Raw genomic sequence first — 21,999 nt, 5'->3', positions numbered from 1 at the left:
TATTTTACCTATCTGGGGTCAATTCACATAATCCACATTTTAGGAGTTTCATTCCCACACGAAATATTTTTTTGCAAACAAATAGGTAGATACATTTTTAGGGTTTGAGATCTAAAGTTTTAAACTTCAAGTATCACCGTCAGTACAAAAGTTCTGTACTCAAAGATCATTTAAATCCCTCATAGAAATAAAAGCCTTACCTTAGTTTTAAAATACATTCAAGGAAACTGCCGCAAACTTGAATACATTTAAATGAAATGCCGCAGAATAAAAGTTTAAGGTCACCTCTATGAATAATAAGACTTGCAATTGCAATCTTCAAGCCATTTTCTTGAAGCACTTGCAGTAATTAATGTTTACTGTATGTTGACTTGTTTGGCTAAAGTGGGGTTACTCAAATGTATTATGGAAAGAACTAAAGAAAACTATTGCCAAGTTAGTTATTTATTAGTAACTTGGTTTTAAACTTAGGCGATAAATTACTAGGTACTGAATCGAGATTTAAACTCAAATTCTGACCATTTGAATGCTTTTACATTCTTTGATAAAAAATATATTGAGCCGAAACATATTCTTCTCTATTCATCCACATTACAGAAGTTCATACGTATCTCATAATTAGATATGTACCGTAAGTTATTTGAGGAAAATATTAAAATTAATTTGTTTTGTGTCGTTTTAGCTACTACTAGAAGAGAAAAAAGGGTAGGGGGTTTCTCTTCTTCAACCCCTGTCAAAGCCTTGTACTTATATTATTAGATATTTTTGTTCATATATGTTTGTTTGTCTGTGTAGTACCTGGCATGTCTCTCAACATCATCGTCTCAAGACAAGCTGGCCTTCGACGTGGGTCTGCAGGAGCACTCGCAGGGAGAAGCCTGCTGGTGGACACTACATCCAGCTAGCAAGCAGAGGTAACACAATCTTTGTAATATATATGAACCGATTCCCATCTGACAACGGTCTTTGTGTATTGCGACTATAGTTTATTCTAACGTCTGAAGGCAATGTTAAACAAATTTTTGTCACTTACCTAAACCACTGACCTCCGTGGCGCAGTGATTTAGGTTACCCCTTCGTGTCGGGAGGTCGTGGGTTCGATTCCCACACGGAACAATTATTTGTGCGATCCACAAATAATTGTTTCGGGTCTGGTTGTATTTTTGTCCGTTGTTTGTATGTTTGTAAAAGTCCCCGCGACACAAGAGCAATTCTTAGTGCGGGAGTTGTCTTTTTTTAAAGTAAGAAAATAAGACTTGGTCTCGTGATAAGTAAAGTGCTTAGCCTCATACCATAGAAATTAGCCTGGAGCGGCTTGGTCAATATTGTAATGGATGATGTAAGTTTGTCATGGATTATGAAAAAAAATGCGTTGTTGACTGAAAAAACACGCTATCTCGTTTAAAAAAATAAATGATAGCCATGAATAAATGTTTGCAAAAAACATTAAATAAAACAAAGAAATGTAGCGTCCAAGATCTCGTTAAGTATTGAAACGAAAAACCTCATTTCTTTTCTCTGAAATAAGATTGAAAAACGCATTTTATTTCGGACTTTGAAATATAAGCAGCTTTGTAGAAATACCAAAAACGCTTTTTTATTTGATCGCACTTTTTATCGCTGAAACCGAGACGAGAGGGCTGTGGTATTTTGTTTTACGAGGGATGACGCTAACGCTTTGACTGAAAATAAAATACTGAGTATTGAATTTTTTAATGGATAGTAAAGATTAATTGGCAAAGTGGCTAAGTTTGTATCAGATGATAATATGATATGAACATTTGTACAACTTAAAGACTTTAAAAATAGGAACTTGATTTCGCTGTTTGTTTATATATTATGGTCGAATTACCTAAATGCTTACTCAAAAGAAACGTATAATCACGTTCACGAACAAATGTGTTTTTTTTTGCGTATATTAGGTCGGGGAAAAAGTCTTTTCGCATTATAGTATGTGTGAACTTGTAATAAAATCTTTTCTCTACACAAAAAAGCTCGATATTTGGGTACCTCACGAGCTCACTGAAAGAAACCTAATGAACCGTGTACTCATTTGTGATTCTTGAAGCCAAAGAGATTTCATTACAATTTCATACATACCTATAATGCGAAAAGACTTATTCCCCGGCCTAATACATTAGCCATATCTAAAGGTGCGTGTACGCATTAATGTACGTGCTCCTATTTTTATTATGAGTCCAGGGATACCAAGTGCCTACGACTGACTAGAAAATGGGAATTTTACCATCTTTTAGATTTTATAAAGCCTACTTTTGTGCTTCAAAGTATTCTGTTGAAAATGAGTATATTACCATATTTTAGTGTGCCTACTCTTGTGCTTCAAAGTATTCTGTCTATTTTCACAGATCTGAGGGTGAGAAGGTTCGAGTTGGTGACGACTTGATTCTTGTCTCCGTAGCTACTGAAAGATACTTGGTAAGTTTGCCATTCTATCATATCTTTAAACTTGCGACTGTTAAATAAATTACATTAGAAAAGAACTTATTTTTGCAAAAGTTCTAACATTTTGTGTTAGTCTTAAACATTATTTATCTCGTTTTCGTGTGAAATAGAAAAAAATAGACTTCTTTATATAACTAGCTTAAATGCTTAAACATACAATTTATGGTTATTATAATATGCCTCATAGGGCTCATTTAGTTAGCGATTGGAGTCGCCTTAATTTTATTTTTCTTTAGGGATTCATACATTCTACATATTTCGTATAAAAGATGAATTGACCTGCACGTTTGTAAAAGTTCATACATATAAAAAGTATCTAGAGGTCTTAAATGTTAATATATTTGACCTCAGGGAAAAGTATTACTGTCGCAGTCAGGTTGCTCCTCTCGCCACACAAAAGGATTAAGGTTTATCCTATCGGTGAGGTCACAAATACTAAATGTTATTTATGTTTCATTCACATGTGGCCGTTGTGGCTTCAAATGTTATTGTTACATTCCATTGGTACTCTAATTGTTATTTTTGTTATACGCACAGTGTCGTAGATTATTTGTTACATTGGGATATTTCATTGAAGTCGTATTATGTTAATAACACATTTTTTTATGTATTTCATACACAGAACACATTTTAAATGTTGTGTAGTTGAACACATTCTGTCTGTCGTGTAGTCACTGTTATAATTTGAACCATTTGTGTATGTGAAAGATTTCTGTAGCGACACAAAACATTTTTCGTATTTCATCGATTGTCGGACGACTGGTTGTTATAATTTATTTACATTTGACATTTCAAAGTAATTAATCTAAGAGTCGTGTTGTATAAATGTCACCAGTAATTGTTGTAGTTTCATTATTATATAAAGACTTATGAGCGTTTCCTTCACATGTCCTTTCATGCTGTTGTAGTATCACAACATTTTAGAAAATGGCATTTTCTCGATGTAATCTATTCTTAGGAATGGGATGTAGGTACAAGTGGCTTATTTTGGATGTTGACTGGGTATTAAAAAAATAAATAGTTTGTAAATCTGTAATAACAAATATAAAATATTAGGCTTCTGTTAATGGTGGATAGTGTTTTTATGATGGATGCGACACAAAATACTAGAAATATGATTTATCGAATCCATAAATTGCCAAAAAAATCTTTTTCTATATTATTTTTTGATGTTTTTTTGTAAAAAGTAAATATTCCTTTTGTTCCGTAGCAACTATAGTTAGCACAAAACACGTAAAATAGCTTCCAAATTCACTAAATGTAAAGTACCAACCAATCGCAAACCCTTTACACGTCCCTTTAGTTTCAGCACTACCTTCTCCAAAACATACCTTCGATACTAATAACCTATTCTATATTTCCAGCACACAACAAAGGAAAATGAAGTATCTATAGTGAACGCGTCGTTTCACGTGACGCACTGGTCGGTGCAGCCGTACGGCACGGGTATTTCTCGTATGAAATACGTAGGCTATGTGTTCGGAGGCGACGTGCTAAGGTTCTTCCACGGCGGAGACGAGTGCCTCACCATACCTAGTACGTGGACCAAGGATGGGGGGCAGAAGTAAGTGTGATTCAGTTTTATGACTTATGGATAACTGCTGGGTAGCCTCTCTGATAGATTAAAACGATCTGATGACGATATTGGTATGGTTAAGCTAATCGAAACATGTCGAGAATAATGGTATTTTCTAAATTGCTAGTATACTATGGGTAATGACAATAGGCCCGCCTAAGTGCATATTATACGTCTAAGGTTAAGGTGTACAGGTTTATAAACATGATGTTGTGTATCAGAAATACATAACTAATTGCGTTCAATTCGCATTTTGATTTCATTAGTTAATCATATCTATTGAATAAACAAGCATAGTATTCTTTAATCGAGTCTACACAGTCTACTTAAAGATACAGTATTCTATAAATCTACTTATTACACGGCGAAAAGAAATTGGAAATTCCATCAAAATATTTTTATGGGAGTAAAACATCTTATAACCATAATAAAGTAAAAAGCAAGAGGAAAGGAAGTCGGATACATTTTCCATGAGTATTTTTTACTGAGTTTATTTTATTAACTCTCATCGTAAAACGAAGAGACGCGAAAGTGAATTCGTTTGTAGATGGACTTATGTATATTAGATTGCTTTGCCGAAATTGAAATGTGTTGCTAGTTTAAAAAATGAGAAAAATGTTACCACTTTGAATTTGAAGATGTATAATTTTGTGTATGTTAAAAAATATCTTGTATCCTAATGTAAAGGTAATATCGTATTTCTGTAGGCAAACTTTTTTTCGCTTTATGCTGTCACGTTCATTCCTAAAAGAAAAGTTATTCGAAGTCAAAGTTATAAATTGAAATGCAAAAGTTCTTATCGCCCGATGGTATCGTAATTTCCGGGTTTCTGTCGAATGTTTTCTGCGTTTATTCGATACACACAATAATATATCTAGACTTTTGAAAGATGAACATTTTAACTGTAAAACGTATACATAAAAGAAAGAAGATTAGCAGATCTATTACTACATCGCATTTCCTTTTTAATACTGAACATCACACGGGTCTTGGTATGATTTTGCAAAATACATATAAAGTTTATATGAACAATCATAATTACATTACCTACTCAAAAGACCTAAACGATCATCCTCACTTAAATTACCTATATAAAAATGTATTTAGCAGTATTTATGTATATTTATCAGTTATTTGGTTACCACAATACAAGCTCTGCTTTTGACTCAAATGACTGTGTGTAAATTGTCCAATAATATTTATTTATTATTATTTTTCCCTCAGTATTGTGGTCTACGAAGGCGGGTCAGTGATGTCCCAAGCGCGCTCGCTCTGGCGGCTCGAGCTGGCGCGCACCAAGTGGGCAGGTGGCTTCATCAACTGGTACCATCCTATGAGGATCAGACACATCACTACCGGCAGATACCTGGGGGTCAACGACCAGAATGAACTGTATTTAGTTAGCAGGTTGGTATCAAATTACTAAGTTTGTTGAATTTGAATTAATGGTACTTTAGAGTGTCAAAAAGATATTTTAAGTTTTAAAAATAAATGACCTTATTTCTCATGAAACATTAACATAAAAAAACATCCCTCATTTGAAATGGTTTCTAATACTATGCTTTTAGTTTATTATTACTATCGTTTTTATCAAATTAAATATTCAAAACAATAAAAAAATAAATTGCATTTTTACGAAACCTTACATGGCGACAACTTTTTTTATCTTGTCATTAACTCACGTTTAATAGGATAGCCACAACATGTTTTCTTTCTGAAAAACGTACTGTCAATAGTTTTGGCTGATGTTTTTACATCCGGTCGTCTGCCTGAACAACCCTCCATAGCAAGTGGCGCCATCTACAGATCTGTAAATTCCACTATACTCCTCAAAAATCACTACAGTAACAAAATCATCAAGCCTCACATTCTGACATACGTATATAAAAGAATATTACATTAACCTTCATGTATTCTTTCAGGGAAGAAGCGACTACCGCATCATGTGCCTTCTGCCTCCGTCAAGAGAAGGACGATCAGAAGCAGCAGCTCGAGGACAAGGATCTGGAAGTGATCGGCGCGCCCATCATCAAGTATGGTGACTCCACTGTTATTGTACAGCACTCTGAGACTGGACTGTGGCTGTCTTATAAGGTGAGGAGCTTTGTAGTAAAACGTTTTATTAAATCTATTTCAGCGGAAATTGCCTACGTATTCTCGTTCTCAATTATGAAAAAAAAATTACTGATTAGTGTCTCTTCTATAGCATAAAAGTTGAATTTGAAACCCACTATATCTGTTTTTCTGATATTGCATAGAATTTTCTTAACGTTAATGCGCTTGAACGTTAATGAGTCAGAAAGTGTAAATATTTCTGTCATTCTTAAACACAAAATATTTTTTTTACAAATTTTTCAGTAAGGACTAACTCAACCTAAATAATATCGACAAATATAAATTATTAATACTTATAAATTGTCTTCTGTAGTCATACGAAACAAAGAAGAAAGGTGTGGGTAAGGTAGAAGAAAAACAAGCGATACTCCACGAGGAAGGCAAGATGGACGACGGGCTGGACTTCTCCCGTTCACAGGAGGAAGAGTCTCGCACAGCCAGGGTCATCAGAAAGTGTTCATCACTCTTCACCAAGTTTATTACGTGAGTAATTGCATTTTTTTTCTAGTTTTTCAGCTTATTAGGCTTGCTACACATATTCGGTTCTCTATTATTCGGCCTAACCGGGCGGCAAAACCAAGGTGTAGATGACGGTTTTGTTGTTCGATAAATTTATTGCCGAACCGAATATGTGTCTAACAAGCCTCATTTAAAAAGGCTTAAATCGGGCCACAAAATCTCTCTTCATGACATTTTTTTTCGCTTTTATCTCAGAGTACCCGTTATGCTATTGGTCCTACACCTTACTTTTTGCTTGTTAAGGGAAAATGGTAAAAGGATATAACAGGATCTATATAACAGGATTATGACTCGGTACAATTATCAACCACGCTAGTTTCCCAGTAGGCTAATTTAATTGAAACTTTCTACTACTACTAAAATTGATATCAACATAATTAATATAGTGCAATACCTGAATTTACATATTCTGATAAGCAATTTTATTTTTACAATTTAGCGCACCAATAGGACGGTAAAATCTTCGCAATTTTTTTTATCAAGCGGTCTTAGATGGCAGCACTGTAGTATTTGCTTTGTGGTTTGTCAGTTGAAATAAAAAAATAACCTAACTTTCTTCTTGGGAATGTTATAATAAAAAAAACGTTATTCCAGTGGCCTTGAAACTCTTCAAGAGAACCGTCGTCACTCGATGTTTTTCGCTTCGGTGAATCTTAACGAAATGGTGATGTGCCTTGAAGATCTGATCAACTACTTCGCACAGCCTGATGAGGATATGGGTACGTTAACATACATTTTACCTATTTAGATTGTCAATGGTCCTCTTTGAGTGGCTAAAACCAAGAATATTTTTGAGATTTTCATAATATTATGTCCATAATTTTTGAGTTACACACGTCTATCAAAAATGTAATTTTATTTTATTTTTATTTAAAAAATAGACAACTTCCGCACTAACAATTGCTCTTGAGTCGCGGGGACTTTTACAAACATATAAACGACGGACACAAAGTACAACCAAACCCTAAACAATTATTTGTGGATCGCACTAATAATTGCTCCGTTTGGGAATTAACCCACGACCCGACGCAATAGTAGTTGTGTGGCGACAATCATCAATAAACCTCATTGTTTCTTCCTTATATTCCAGAACACGAAGAGAAACAAAACAAATTCCGTGCGCTGCGCAACCGACAGGACCTGTTCCAAGAGGAAGGTATCCTCAACCTGATCCTGGAAGCTATTGACAAGATCAACGTGATCACGTCGCAGGGCTTCCTCGCTGGGTTCCTCGCGGGAGACGAGTCTGGGCAGAGCTGGGAAATGATCTCAGGATACTTGTATCAGTTGCTTGGTAAGTTATGAAGCTGTAGTTCTATTTGTAGTTAATTGAAGATCTAGTTATGGTTTAAACATAAAATGAAAAATGCAATTTAGCTAGTAATGTGGTCTATTAGTTTCGAGCAGTCAACGCTTAACTTTAATTATATGTATAGTTATACTTAACCATATAATTTAACTCATCAAAGTAACATAATACCTATTTTCTTGACAGCTGTTTGAGCAGTCAAAAGTAGTTCTTACGAAATACGCTAGAGGCGCTGATCAGTTTTTAAGACAATATTTATCGATAGTGGTAGAAAATTGCTCCTCCGGAGAATATTACCTCTTTTTGTTATTATATCCTTTACAATTACAATTTGTTTTCGTCCACAGCCGCTATTATCAAGGGCAACCACACCAACTGCGCCCAGTTCGCCAACTCGAACCGTCTCAACTGGCTGTTCTCTCGACTGGGCTCCCAGGCGTCGGGCGAAGGCACGGGAATGCTCGATGTATTGCATTGTGTGCTTATTGACTCGCCTGAAGCTCTGAACATGATGAGGGTGAGTTTCTAGAATTTATGACATGGTGACATTTGACAATATAAACCTCAATTGTTATGCAGGAACATCTGAGGTGTTGGACGACAACAAAGCTTGATGAAAAAAAATACTAAATACGCAGCTTACGTCCGAATGCAACACGTACAAGCTATTGGCATTATAAAAGTCCGTTAATTTATGCACAAAAAAATACCTCTTTTTATACTATGGCTGACCGAGCCTTAATTGCTCTAGCTAAGCAGACATTAATGGGTTTCATTTCTTCCAGGACGAACACATCAAAGTAATCATCTCACTGCTGGAGAAGCACGGTCGCGACCCTAAAGTCTTGGACGTACTGTGTTCTCTTTGCGTGGGTAACGGAGTAGCCGTGCGTTCCTCACAGAACAACATCTGTGACTACTTGCTGCCTGGCAAGAATCTGCTGCTGCAGACGCAGTTGGTAGACCACGTGTCCAGGTATGTTATCATTATCATCTTTCGCCTATATACATAATTACAATAACAGTATTGTAATGATGTATTCTGTGATTTAAGCTCATAAATGTGCTTTATAAAGGGTGTGGTAAATTTATTTGAATCATAGGGGAATACGCCATCTCGTATATATGTATAAACCAGGTTTTACATAAACTGTTTCCAAAAAATGTTGCCTTATACTTCATAGTGATCCTATTTTACTTCATAGTAAGGACGTTTTCACTCTCTATTTTTTATGTGTTTTTTGATACGATATAAAAAAGTTGTACTTAGAACGTTTTTCGACATTTATACCAACAATTGTATAATTCAGACCGCAAGCCTACATAACCAAATAGTACTTTACTTAACATAAATCTAAAAAAATATGTCCTTGGTGTCATTTCACTCTGCCTCTTATTCATGATTCATTGTTTGTTGGTCCACAGTGTCCGTCCAAACATCTTCGTGGGTCGTGTGGAAGGTTCAGCGGTGTACCGTAAATGGTACTTCGAAGTGACTATGGACCATATCGAGAAGACCACGCACATGATGCCACATCTTAGGATCGGATGGGCTAACACTACTGGGTAAGAAGTAATTTGAACATGAACATTACTTTACATAAGACTTAAGATTATTGATACAAAATAATTATGGTTTCTGCCTTTTTAAAGAACCTCGCTTCTTTGAAAACGCAGATAGCTCGCATCTAACTGCTGATCTGGTCTTATATTCAAATACTGTAATAAAAATATTGAAAGAAAGACTATAACATAAATTACATTGAGTTTATAATGTTTTAGATTGATCGCTAAAAACAACGTAGTATTGGAAAGCTAGTGTGACATCATAATTCGAAAGAAGATTAATTTATAACATGTTTCTTTAAAAATTATCGCTGTCCATTTAACCTCTATATAAGTTAACTCTTCTCTTATGTCATGGGAAGATCTGCTTACAATAACGATTTCTTTTCACCTATTAGTTACGTGCCATATCCTGGTGGTGGTGAGAAGTGGGGAGGTAACGGCGTGGGAGACGATTTGTACTCATTCGGTTTCGACGGCGCCTTCCTCTGGTCCGGCGGACGAAAGACACCCGTCAATAGGACGCATGCTGAAGAACCTTATATTAGGAAAGGTAAGTTAAAAAGATAATATTATTATGTATTTGATATAGTAATTTAAGTCTCAATTATCGTAAACATATGGATAGCTATGCTGACTTGCTCGGTATGAGTACAAATATGTTTGCTTTGTTTACATACTGCTTATGAAACTTAAAAGCGGAGGATATTGGAAAAGCAGACGGCCGTCTGCGGAAGCGTGAAACCTTAGCTGATCCATTTAAACTCAAAGTCCAATCCTTTCCTCATTTCGGACTAAACTTTGACAGTAATAGAAATTCGAAAATTCCTTCTTCTATTTAATTCCCTAGCTTAGTATGATTGAATACTATGATTATGTTTTCAGGTGACGTAATCGGTTGTGCTCTCGACTTGACGGTGCCGATCATCAACTTCATGTTCAACGGAGTGAGGGTCACCGGATCATTCACCAACTTCAACCTGGAAGGCATGTTCTTCCCTGTCATCAGCTGTTCTAGCAAGTTGAGGTATGTCAACTTTCTTACTTCAGTGCGGCAAGCAAAAGTAAGAATATGATTTGCTCAACAAAGTTTACTTAAGTAGTTTAAGTTCTGATCTAGATATTTTTTTTTGTCAGAAAGGTTTCAGTTTTTAGTGTGTTTCCCTTATTTAGATTTTTTACATAGAATAATTTTCTAGGTACATTTGTATTGCATACCAGCCAAATAGCCAAATTTTAATAAAGTTAAATGCTATTTACTATTTGAAAAATTACACCAATGGAAGTCGCCCCTTTAAATTACATCTTGCAGGGATCTACTTGGATCACCCAAAGGGTCCAATTAAGTTACCTTTCAATATACGGAAATAGTAGCATTCAAAAGTAAAATTTGTAACAAAACATCGTGGCTCACTAGTTGTCGCTTCCTGCTGGGCGGCGAGCACGGTCGGCTGCGCTACGCGGCGCCGGAGGGCTACTCGCCGCTGGTGGAGTCGCTGCTGCCGCAGCAGGTGCTGAGCCTGGAGCCGTGCTTCTACTTCGGCAACCTCGCCAAGCGCGCGCTCGCCGGTCCGCCGCTCGTGCAGGACGATACTGCCTTCGTGCCCACGCCCGTCGATACTCTACAGGTGACAAAAGTTTACTTTGAGGATTTGTGTACAATATATGGTGTAATAAAGTGCTATGAAATAGAGAATTAACCACAAATTAATAAATGTATACGTAAAGCTTTAATAGCCTAAAGCTTAACTGAAGTTGAAATCATGACTTGTATTTAATTGTAGTTTTTTATTGTATGTATGTATAATTGGCATATCAAGTCTGTACTATTTCGATAATGGCACATACTTATATTAATATTTTATTAGTTGCTTGTAATTTTTTTTTATTTTAGTTATCAAAAATGTTATATTTTACAGATCACACTGCCGTCCTACGTAGAACAAATCAGGGATAAGTTAGCTGAGAATATTCACGAAATGTGGGCCATGAACAAAGTAAGTAATACCTTTTTTTTTTTTTTTTTTAATTATTTAATTTTATTTTAAGGGAGATGGTTCAAATTTGAACATGTAACCCCCATATAAGTAATACCTGTACTTGATTTAAATTTTTTTTTAAATGAAACTTTATTCCAGCTTTGCGTTTCTTTTATATGAAATTAGCTTTCACCCGCGACTTCGTCGACCACCTGAATGTCCTTTCTCGAGTATCAAAATATCTCCATGCCAAATTTCATGCAAGTTGGTTCAGTAGTTTAGGCGTGATTGAGTAATAAACAGACAGACAGACAGACTGTGAGATTTACTTTCGCATTTATAATATTAGTATGGAAGTATGGATTATCTCCAAACAGCAAATAACATGATGGACACGAGGTTTAATAACTTAAATTACTGTTTTATATCGGGAGAACATCGACTACTTTACAATAATGGATCCTATTTGTTTATTTGTCTTTTTTATTTTGTAGATCGAAGCAGGTTGGATGTACGGAGACCAGAGGGACGACTTACACAAGATACACCCGTGTCTTGTGCCGTTCGAACGTTTACCGCCCGCCGAGAAGCGATACGACATACAACTCGCTGTGCAGACACTCAAGTATGTACCTTACACCCACATAACAAAGTTGAAAATACAAAAGCAGAATGTTAAACTATATCTTAATGTACTATATTTTTTGATCTGAAGTAAGATAATGTGGGAATCAGCTCCTTGAAAACGTCCATTGTTTAAAACCTTACCTTAACCTTAAGAGGCGTTATTTTTAATGTTTGTGTATTAATTTTCCAGGACGATTCTGGCTTTGGGTTACTACATAAGTTTGGACAAGCCACCAGCGCGTATACGTAACGTGCGCTTGCCTAACGAACCCTTTATGCAGGTAAAAAATTATATATGTTACCGTAAAAGCCCGAACTGTGGTTAATCCGAAGATTTTCCGGTAAACCTAAGATTTACCAACTCTCAATGGTAAAAGTCCGAACAATTATTTTATTTCGAACTTATACCACTATTCACTTGGTAAATCTTAGAATACCTTTATTGTTTATTATACAATATATTATACAATGTATAATATATAATATACAATATAAAATATATATAAGTGTCTAATATTATATGATATATAATCTATACTAATATTATAAAGTGTTTGATTGATTGTTTGTTTGAACGCGCTAATCTCAGGAACTACTGGTGCGATTTGAAAAATTCTTTCAGTGTTAGATAGCCATTTATCGAGGAAGGCTATAGGCTATAATAATATATCATCACACTACAATCAATAGGAGCAGAGTAACAGTAAAAAATGTTACAAAAACGGAGAAAAATTTCACCCATTCTCTCTTATTGGACGCAAGCAAAGTTGCGCGGGTCAGCTAGTATATTATATACGCGAATCAGGGAGGGTACGAATTTCTCAAAATCATCCCACGTCTAACCAAAATTCTGTATGGGCCAATTCTATATATGTAACAAGTATTTATGTCTGTACATTAAGCAACATCATGTAAATGTTTCAGTCGAACGGCTACAAGCCAGCACCGCTAGACCTGAGTGCTGTCACCCTGACACCGAAGATGGACGAGCTCGTGGACCAGCTCGCCGAGAACACGCACAACCTGTGGGCCAGGGAGAGGATACAGCAGGGATGGACTTATGGACTCAATGAGGTAACACTAACATTCTGATAGTTATATTTGTAAATTTTAAACTTTCTCGTTGCATGTTATTATATACTTAATAGAAAATTGGAATTAACGCGAACACGCATTTTACCTTGAAATTTCAGTCTTATCGGCGCAAGTTACAATTCTTGAGTAAAATGCGTGTTCATATAATTTCCCGTTTTCTGTTGTTAGTTATATTATATCAAGAAAAGTAAACTGCCTGTGATCTGGGTGGTAGGGTATGCGTAGTGATCATGAGATCACGGTCTCAATTTTCAGCTCAGGCTAACGTAAATTTGAAAATCTTATAACATTACGTTGGAAGGATTTGTATACTTAAATAATTATAAATGTGAAAGTAACTCTGTCTGTCTGTCTGCTACTCAATCACGCCTAAACTACTGAACCAAATTGCATGAAATTTGGTATGGAGATATTTTGATACCCGAGAAAGGGCATAGGCTATATATCATCACGCTATGACCAAAAGGAGCAGAGTACCAGTAATTAATGTTACAAAAACGGGGAAGAATTTCACCCATTCTCTCTTATTGGACGCAAGCGAAGTTGCGCGGGTCAGCTAGTACTTAAATAATTTAATTGAAATTAATCGTTATTGTGCTACATTTGTATATATTGTGTTACGTTGTATATTGTGTTATATACTGTACTCAAGTTGATCTAAGTATTATCATGGCTCCGGCTTCAACATCAACTTGAACAACCTGACGATGGATACCGGTGATGTCTGCTGTGACTCTCACACTTAGTATGTGTTAGCGTTATTAGGTGTGAGGGTCACAGCAAGATGTTGCTGGTGCAAACATCAGAGAAGAAAGAAGACATCGGTTTTCTATATTATTGTGTATTTTTATAATATTATGCTCCCACTCAAAAACTACAACTTGATGTTTGATCTTTTGAATATAAATTTATAAGAATTTTATCTTGTCTAAGTATATTTTCCTGAAGGAAACGAATGTATATTTAATCGTGTAAGGTCCTATAACAGTCCCGTAGACCAAACACTGGGCCATATACTCAGTATTGCTATATATGATAAGCTTTTTATAGACCCATTGAGATCATGCAAACATCTCAAACCGCATTTGACCAGTGTGGTAAACTCAAGGCCTAACTCTTCCCTCTATTCGGGAAGAGACACTTGCCTAGCATTGGGACAGTAATTGGTTAAAAACGTCACATATTTTAACATAATCATTATTGTTTCCAGGACCCTGACATGCACCGTTCCCCCCACTTGGTCCCGTACCCTAAAGTGGACGACGCTATCAAGAAGGCGAACAGAGACACGGCGTCAGAGACTGTTCGCACGTTGCTCGTGTACGGGTACAACCTGGACCCGCCCACTGGAGAACAGCATGAAGGTATTGTACCCAATGAAGAACAAATATGTGGGAATAATAGTACCGTTCGAGTTCACGTTATACTTTACTTCATAATAATGCTGTTCTAAAGGTTTTGGGCTCGAATTCCGAATAAGGCATATCGATGTGTTATCTATACTAATATTATAAAGCTGAAGAGTTTGTTTGTTTGTTTGTTTGTTTGAACGCGCTAATCTTAGGAACTACTGGTCCGATTTGAAAAATTCTTTCAGTGTTAGATAGCCCATTTATCGAGGAAGGCTATAGGCTATATAACATCACGCTATGGTCATTAGGAGCGGAGTAGCAACGAAAAATGTTACAAAAACGGGGAAAATGTTGACCCATTTTCTTAGGTGACGCAAGCGAAGTTGCGCGGGTCAGCTATTTTTAATATCTCTTTTCTAACGATCGGGAGATGATTTCTAATCTCTTTTTTCAATGTTGCAAAACTTCACTTGACCAAAATATAAATAAATCGTCGTATCATAAACCATAGTTTAAAGCCTTATCGTTCCCTAATTTTGGGAAGAGACTCTTCCCCAGCAGTGGGAAACTAATGGGCTGAATTTATTTTTAATTATCATGAATCGTATCATTCCTTAATCACAATAGACATTGTTATTCCATTGTAGCTAGCTTAATTTAAAAAAAAAATCGTGTCTATTAATTCACTTTATTTTTGTAACAGCTCTTTTGGCCGAAGCATCGAAGCAGAAGCAAGCGGATTTCAGAACATACAGAGCAGAGAAGAACTACGCCGTCAGCTCCGGCAAGTGGTACTTCGAGTTCGAAATATTAACCGCTGGACCGATGAGGGTAAGATAATCTTATTATCTAAGTAATGTGTAACGGTATACCTACATTCAACCCCATAATTCATATATTTGAGAGTATATAGCGCTTTTGTGTGTTCGTGATTATACTGTGAGACATAGTCATAGACATATATTTATTGCATCATAAAAACTGTGTACAGAAGTTGTCCTTTAAGTACAATATCATCTTTTATTTACTCACCCTACACGCCGTGAATACACGTTACAAATTAAATCTCTTTCAATAGAAGCCTAGTCCCTATCAGTAAAGGTATTTATTTCATGTCAAATTGGAAAAGTTTATTCACTAGAACACCAAATTATAAGCGATTGTGACATTATTAACATTTCCCAGCTGCCTTTGAGGCTCTTTAGAACAAATAGGTTTGACCTATGTATGTGATTTGCTTAAGAATTGCATTCTGCATTACTCGAATTAGACAATCATAATTCATTTTTTTAATAAAGGTTTGCCAGAAGATATCAATTGTTTATTTGTCTATGTAATTCCAGGTCGGTTGGGCTCACGCTGACATGCCGCCCGGTATGATGCTCGGTCAAGATGAGAACTCTTGGGCGTTTGATGGATACAATGTAAGTTTTATAAAAACAGTACACAATACGTACAAGAATACAAGAGCAGTTATAATACATTCGGGATAAGAGAATAATAGTATTCATGTTTGAAAATATACGTTGAAAATGATGTGGGTTTTTTGCATCGAATATACTATATTAGTTTGACTTTATTATTGTTATAAAGCCCTTGGAATAGTCTTTAAGACTAATGCAAATAATAAATATGAAACTAACATAAAAGCTAGATTGGGAATTCTGCAAATGTGACAAAATATTCTAGTTGCTGCCGATGAAGCGAGCAGTTAGTATAATCATAATTTTTAGTAATCTATTTACTAATAGACTATTCTCTCAACTCGAATGTATTACAACCAACTCAAAACTCTATGCTCAAAGAAACAACGTATAAATTTGTGTGCTTACAATAGTCACAAAAAGTTCACGGCGGCTCGAGCGATACGTTCGGCCAGCAGCTCAAAGTGGGCGACATAGTGGGCTGCTTCCTCGACGTCATCGACCAGACTATTAGTGAGTTGCCACGATAGGGGGCGCTAATGTGGTACTCGGATTTTATTATTCAATACAGATGATAATAAAGAGAATGAATAAAAAATATCGATTTGAAAAAACGATGATTAAGTTACAATGTTTCCAATAATAAATATTTTTTAACCCATTAATGTCCCATTGCTGGGCAAGGGTCCCGTAATGAGGGAGGGGTTTGGCCTCGAGTCCACCACGCTGGCCAAGTGCGGGTTGGGACTTTAAAATAAATATATTTTACTGTAAGAAGAACTTTCCAATAATTGAATTATAAGTAATTCACTGTTATTTACCTACTACAGCAAAAGTACCTTACTTGTAAATTACTATAAATATACCCAGCTATATAAATAGCATTAGAAAAAATGCCGTAATTGAAAAAACAATGCTCAAAAGCTTAATTACGAACGACTATTTAATATAATAATATATTGAGCTATATTTAGACAGTTAATTAAAGTTAATAAACATAAAAACACTGTCTCAATTTGTCATAGTGAATTTTATTTTGCAATGAAAAACTATTGATCAATTTCCTTCAAATTTCGAAATATTTTTTTAAACTTAAACTTTACTGTATTATTGGTTTATTATCTAACAAAATCAGAGTATCACAGACGCCAAACATTCTCCTATAACTCTGTGGTTAACTGGTGGTAACAGTAATATAACTCTGTATTAAACTCCTATACTGTGTCCTCTGTGGAATGACGTGTTTACCCGTATACCTTCGTTATTTGTTGTGTAGGCTTTATGTATATTATTATATCTCTTCTGTGACTTTCCTACTTCTGTTAGGTGTTACCGGTTATAGATATGAGACTAAATGTGTTAAGTTTGATGAAGTTTTTTGTAATTGAAGCAATAGGTTAGTAAAATTAATAATGAGGGTAGTCTAAAATGTTTTGGTGAAGGTATAATGTTTGTCTTTTAGATTTTTATTAAATATTTTACAAAAAAAATATTATAATTTGTTTTAAATGTATTTTAAATCTACTTAAACTCACTAACGCCATCTATGCAAATCAATCGTCAAACTCATTTTTTTTCGTTACACAAACATATTACCTTCACCGAGCAATCATAAAAGAATGGGGTTTAAAAAGCAGGAAATATAAAACAATTCTACATTTATTTTTCAAAATTATGCTCTATACCGTTCGCAATAAGGTAAACATCAATTTTTCCCGACTTTCAAGGAGGAAAAGGTATACAGCGGTAGCACAGAGTCTTTCGGCAAGCAATGGGCCGTCGGTGATGTTGTCGGAGTGTTCCTAGATCTCATTGATAAGACGATAAGTAAATATCTAGACTCATTCACTATGTACTGGCTTTTGGACGTGGCAGGAACATTTTTGATTGTGATCTTTTCTCTCTATCACACCTTCCAATGTTTTATATATTTGTCTCTTTTACTCCTTTGTTTAATGGAAATTTAAACTCCTAATCGGTCAATGATATGATTCGATGTAACCTTTTATCCGCTTTTGTTTGACTCTCAGAACGAAAGCATTTTAATTCCTTTAGTTGTGTTTTCTATAAATTCTTATGTAGTAATAGTTACCTAAGCTTTATAATAGTGGCATTTGACCAATGAAATGACCTCAAGGTTAAAAATCGCTATTCTATGTTATATTGTTGTTTAAATTCTAGTAAATGACCTGTTAGATGTTATAGAATGTATTCCATCCTAAAACGGAACTTAGTTTTTTGATAAATCTATTTTTTGTGGTGCGAGAGAGAGAATTTATCGAAAAACTAAGTTCTGGACGAAATAAATTTAATAGATCTTCCGCATGATTCCAAAATCGGTGTTTAATTTTCCGATACCTATGTAAATATGTGTTGCTATATACAAAAATGTTCTTGCCACAATCAAAAGCCATATTTAATATGAATGCTTGAACGCTACGCTTCTAAAATTGAACGACATTAGTGCACACCGCTTCGCTTGCTATGATTGATAGATGCACATGCAAATTGATAGATTGATGCGATTGATCATGCCCTCAATCCCTTGGAATCATTGTCATTTGGATATCATTTTGTAGAAGTATCGTGGAATTGATAAATTGATGGAATGTAAGACTAGTTTGGTAAAACATTTTATTTTCTCTCGATCATGATTTTTAATATAAAATTTGATACAAAAATTGAAAGAGTTGCATGAAGAAGAATGTCATAAAATCTTTGAAATACATTGAAAATAAATATAAATAAACTAAATACTATTCCACTTTTGTAGTTTAAAAATGTAGGATCTTATTAAACGAAATCGTCTTTTTGAGGGCTCGGGTGTAGTTATAAAACGCAATCAATATATTTTGGGATAATTAAAAGATATTAATAATTTAGATTGCATAGTTTCTTCTACCTATTTAGAATAGTTGCTAGTCATATAAACACAACATAATTTTAACATGTGTTCATGTAAATAACATTTCCTTAATATGTTTTAATTTATTTATGCCAGTACTAATTAACATATTAATCGATTACAACCATATTTTTTTGTAAACATTTTTACGATATAATAATATTACCTGTATGATCTTTATTATACGAAGATAATAATATATCACTTTATGTATTAAGTATGTCACTTTAACTATTCGCATGTAATATATTTGTTAATATAACTCACATAATAACAATAATTAGGGTAAGTACCTATTCCTTTATTTATAAGGCAAAAATATTAGCTAGAAAAAGTAGATAAAAATCTTGAAATAAATGATTCGTATTCATTTGTCTTATCATTTGGGTCTACTTATTAATTATTAAAAAAATACATTTGTAATCTGTAAATATAGTTAAAAAAGTCATCATCAAATATTTCCGTATCAATTAAGAGAATATAGATATTTTAAAAGATCAGAAATGAGCTAATAGTGCCTTTTTACGATAATTTCAACATCATGCAACAAATTCTAACAATTTCATTATGAATCAGGTTTCTCTCTAAACGGTGAGCTTCTAATGGACGCTCTGGGTGGAGAGACGACCTTCGCAGATGTGCAGGGCGACAACTTTGTACCTGCTTGTACGCTAGGAGTCGGGCAGAAGGCCAGGTAAGATAAAAAGTCTGTTTGAGATTAAGATAAAGAAAATAGTAATAGGCCCACATTGACGTATTGTTTCGAATTCATATTGCATAAATTCTGAATAGTCGCTCTAACTGAAACTGTGATATATATTATTTTCTGTGAGAGATATAAATTTAACGTTTATATTAATTAACTACCACGACATGATGAATGTTCTTTTTTATTACAAAAATAATCAGGTAATTTCCAAAAAACTCATGTACCATACCTAATTCTCACTACAACTTTCAAGCTCTTCTATGAAGTAACCTGAAAAGACCTCCTGTTTTTATAAAGGTTAAGGTCAAGGTCAAGTCAACACGTGCCACAGTAAATTATAACAGAATACAAAATAACAGTCATATTATTATGTCATCAGGTTAACATATGGTCAGGACGTGAACACATTGAAGTACTTCACCACATGTGGTCTGCAGGAGGGATATGAACCGTTCTGTGTGTAAGTATGAACAAGGTTAAGTTCAAGGTCGAGGTTGAATTTCAGCTGTTTGTTGGCTGGAAATTGTGGGACTATGAATGTTTTAAAAACTATTTAATTTAGTTTCATAGTATGGCTGATTATAATAATATTGAAGAGCCTATTAGGTGATTATTTTATAATTTGTCTTTTGCGTTAGGTATGTTATGAATGGATTATAAGACGAATAGCGTGAAAAACTAGATTTGCCTTAATTTTGCTTGACGTTTCGGCACAAGCATTTGACATCTGTTTACAAGCTCTTTTAAATGCTGCCGCCAATGTGATTGACGTATTCTAGTTTATGTTAATGTTTCTGTGTCTAGCAACATGAAGAGGGATGTAACTCACTGGTACACCAAAGATCAGCCCATCTACGAGAACACAGATGAGATGCCTGACACTAGGATCGACGTCACCAGGATACCTGCTGGATCAGGTAAGACAATACATGTTGTATATATTTTAAGAGTATTCTTGTTGAGGTTATTATAATGAGGTAAAGAAGCAAAGGTTAAACGGAGCTCACTGTTAAGTGTTATTTACTCTAGTGATTATAAAGTTAAGTAAAAGAAGATTCTTCTAATGTCTTTCTTTTTCTTTTTAAAAAGACAACTCCCGCACTAAGAATTTATTTTCTGTCGCGTGGACTTTTACAAACAACGGGCACAAAGTACATCAAGGCCGCACAAATATTCGTTCCGTGTGGGAATCACACCCTCCACATGCATTGGTAGCGTGGCGCGGTGACCACCTTAGCTACTGCGCCACGGTGGCCATCGAATATGGCTATCTGACATAGTATTCATGTTTTGTATCTATTACTGTACTGTTTATTTTCATTTAGATACACCACCGTGCCTGAAAATCTCTCACAACACATTTGAAACCATGGAGAAGGCCAACTGGGAATTCTTGAGGCTATCTTTGCCTGTCATCTGTCATTCCGAATTTATTGAGTAAGTATAATATAATTATTATTATTTTTGTTATTGACAAAGTTTGTTATTCTTATACGATCTATCGCATTTTATGTTTAGTCTTGTTCATAGTTACGTATATTCGGATCCCGTTTGTGGCACAAACTGTGTTTGACACACATTCGTACAAACATTCTTACTTTATTACGAGAATTGTTTGATTGTTTCGTTCTGTAAACGTCTGTCGTTCTGTAAGTGTCGTTTATAGCTTTTCAAAACAAGATGTTATATTATTTTTTTCATATTTGCAGTGTTCAGTGCGATTTGATCATTTAAGCTTAGCTTGAACTTAATTTACGAACCAAAATGCTAGTTCTCAAATTTACTTAATTTTTTGCCCACAGTGAAGCAGAGAAAGCCCGTCGCTGGGTAGAAATCAAAGACCGTCAACAGGTCCTAATGAAGGAAGCTGTCGAAGCGCAAATGCCTGCACACATTGGCCAAATCATGCGCAGCGGTTTCAACATGAACGACATCAAAGGTACGAAAAAATATGAACCTTATAACTGTAAGAATAGAGTTTACTTTCGTTCAATATTATTGTAGAGATGTTTTAATGTGGTTACTAAATGTTAGTGTTCCCAATAACTAATTATATGTGTGTATTGTGACAAAAGGAATAATGAAAAATAGGTTTTATATAAGTGCTTTTATAATTCGAAATATATTTACATTATAAACATATATAAGTTAAAAAAGCAGAGACCTATTTGGTAAAAAAAAAAAGATATAGATAAATAATTATAAAAGCACTTGACTTTTAGGATAGTAGTTAGGAATACAAAAATATTTAAATACACAGTAGTAAAAAGTTTTATATTGACTCTACTAGATGGCGTTACTTAGGCTCCAGGTTATTTTATATTAAAAGTAGTGTAAATTGTCTATTGTATAATGCTGAC

At 34.8% G+C, this 21,999-nt stretch overlaps 1 protein-coding gene across 13 annotated transcripts in view; it reads left to right on the top strand.

Annotated features, from left to right (window-relative positions):
• The window catches only part of RyR (Ryanodine receptor), a 167,703-nt gene that overhangs the window by 82,791 nt on the left and 62,913 nt on the right, over nucleotides 1-21,999 (top strand). For 11 of the 13 annotated variants that reach the window (XM_076131806.1, XM_076131809.1, XM_076131799.1 and 8 more), the window contains 27 exons: nucleotides 796-914; nucleotides 2,367-2,436; nucleotides 3,828-4,027; nucleotides 5,264-5,446; nucleotides 5,962-6,133; nucleotides 6,468-6,637; nucleotides 7,268-7,392; nucleotides 7,764-7,967; nucleotides 8,330-8,499; nucleotides 8,768-8,958; nucleotides 9,408-9,548; nucleotides 9,947-10,101; nucleotides 10,434-10,575; nucleotides 10,966-11,176; nucleotides 11,468-11,545; nucleotides 12,022-12,152; nucleotides 12,345-12,435; nucleotides 13,079-13,228; nucleotides 14,460-14,613; nucleotides 15,305-15,432; nucleotides 15,945-16,025; nucleotides 17,753-17,852; nucleotides 19,507-19,624; nucleotides 20,019-20,099; nucleotides 20,444-20,556; nucleotides 20,965-21,076; nucleotides 21,442-21,578. In XM_076131806.1, coding sequence (XP_075987921.1) covers nucleotides 796-914; nucleotides 2,367-2,436; nucleotides 3,828-4,027; nucleotides 5,264-5,446; nucleotides 5,962-6,133; nucleotides 6,468-6,637; nucleotides 7,268-7,392; nucleotides 7,764-7,967; nucleotides 8,330-8,499; nucleotides 8,768-8,958; nucleotides 9,408-9,548; nucleotides 9,947-10,101; nucleotides 10,434-10,575; nucleotides 10,966-11,176; nucleotides 11,468-11,545; nucleotides 12,022-12,152; nucleotides 12,345-12,435; nucleotides 13,079-13,228; nucleotides 14,460-14,613; nucleotides 15,305-15,432; nucleotides 15,945-16,025; nucleotides 17,753-17,852; nucleotides 19,507-19,624; nucleotides 20,019-20,099; nucleotides 20,444-20,556; nucleotides 20,965-21,076; nucleotides 21,442-21,578 — 3,727 coding nt within the window. Of the gene's footprint in view, nucleotides 1-795; nucleotides 915-2,366; nucleotides 2,437-3,827; nucleotides 4,028-5,263; nucleotides 5,447-5,961; nucleotides 6,134-6,467; nucleotides 6,638-7,267; nucleotides 7,393-7,763; nucleotides 7,968-8,329; nucleotides 8,500-8,767; nucleotides 8,959-9,407; nucleotides 9,549-9,946; nucleotides 10,102-10,433; nucleotides 10,576-10,965; nucleotides 11,177-11,467; nucleotides 11,546-12,021; nucleotides 12,153-12,344; nucleotides 12,436-13,078; nucleotides 13,229-14,459; nucleotides 14,614-15,304; nucleotides 15,433-15,944; nucleotides 16,026-16,438; nucleotides 16,539-17,752; nucleotides 17,853-19,506; nucleotides 19,625-20,018; nucleotides 20,100-20,443; nucleotides 20,557-20,964; nucleotides 21,077-21,441; nucleotides 21,579-21,999 lie in introns of all 13 variants that reach the window. The other 2 variants (XM_076131804.1, XM_076131805.1) reach the window with 1 other exon arrangement.

This window comes from Anticarsia gemmatalis, chromosome 26 (genome assembly GCF_050436995.1).
Source record: "Anticarsia gemmatalis isolate Benzon Research Colony breed Stoneville strain chromosome 26, ilAntGemm2 primary, whole genome shotgun sequence".
NCBI classification, from domain to species: domain Eukaryota; kingdom Metazoa; phylum Arthropoda; class Insecta; order Lepidoptera; family Erebidae; genus Anticarsia; species Anticarsia gemmatalis.
Note: the sequence above shows the minus strand (reverse complement) of the source record. Positions and strands in the feature narration are given on the sequence as shown.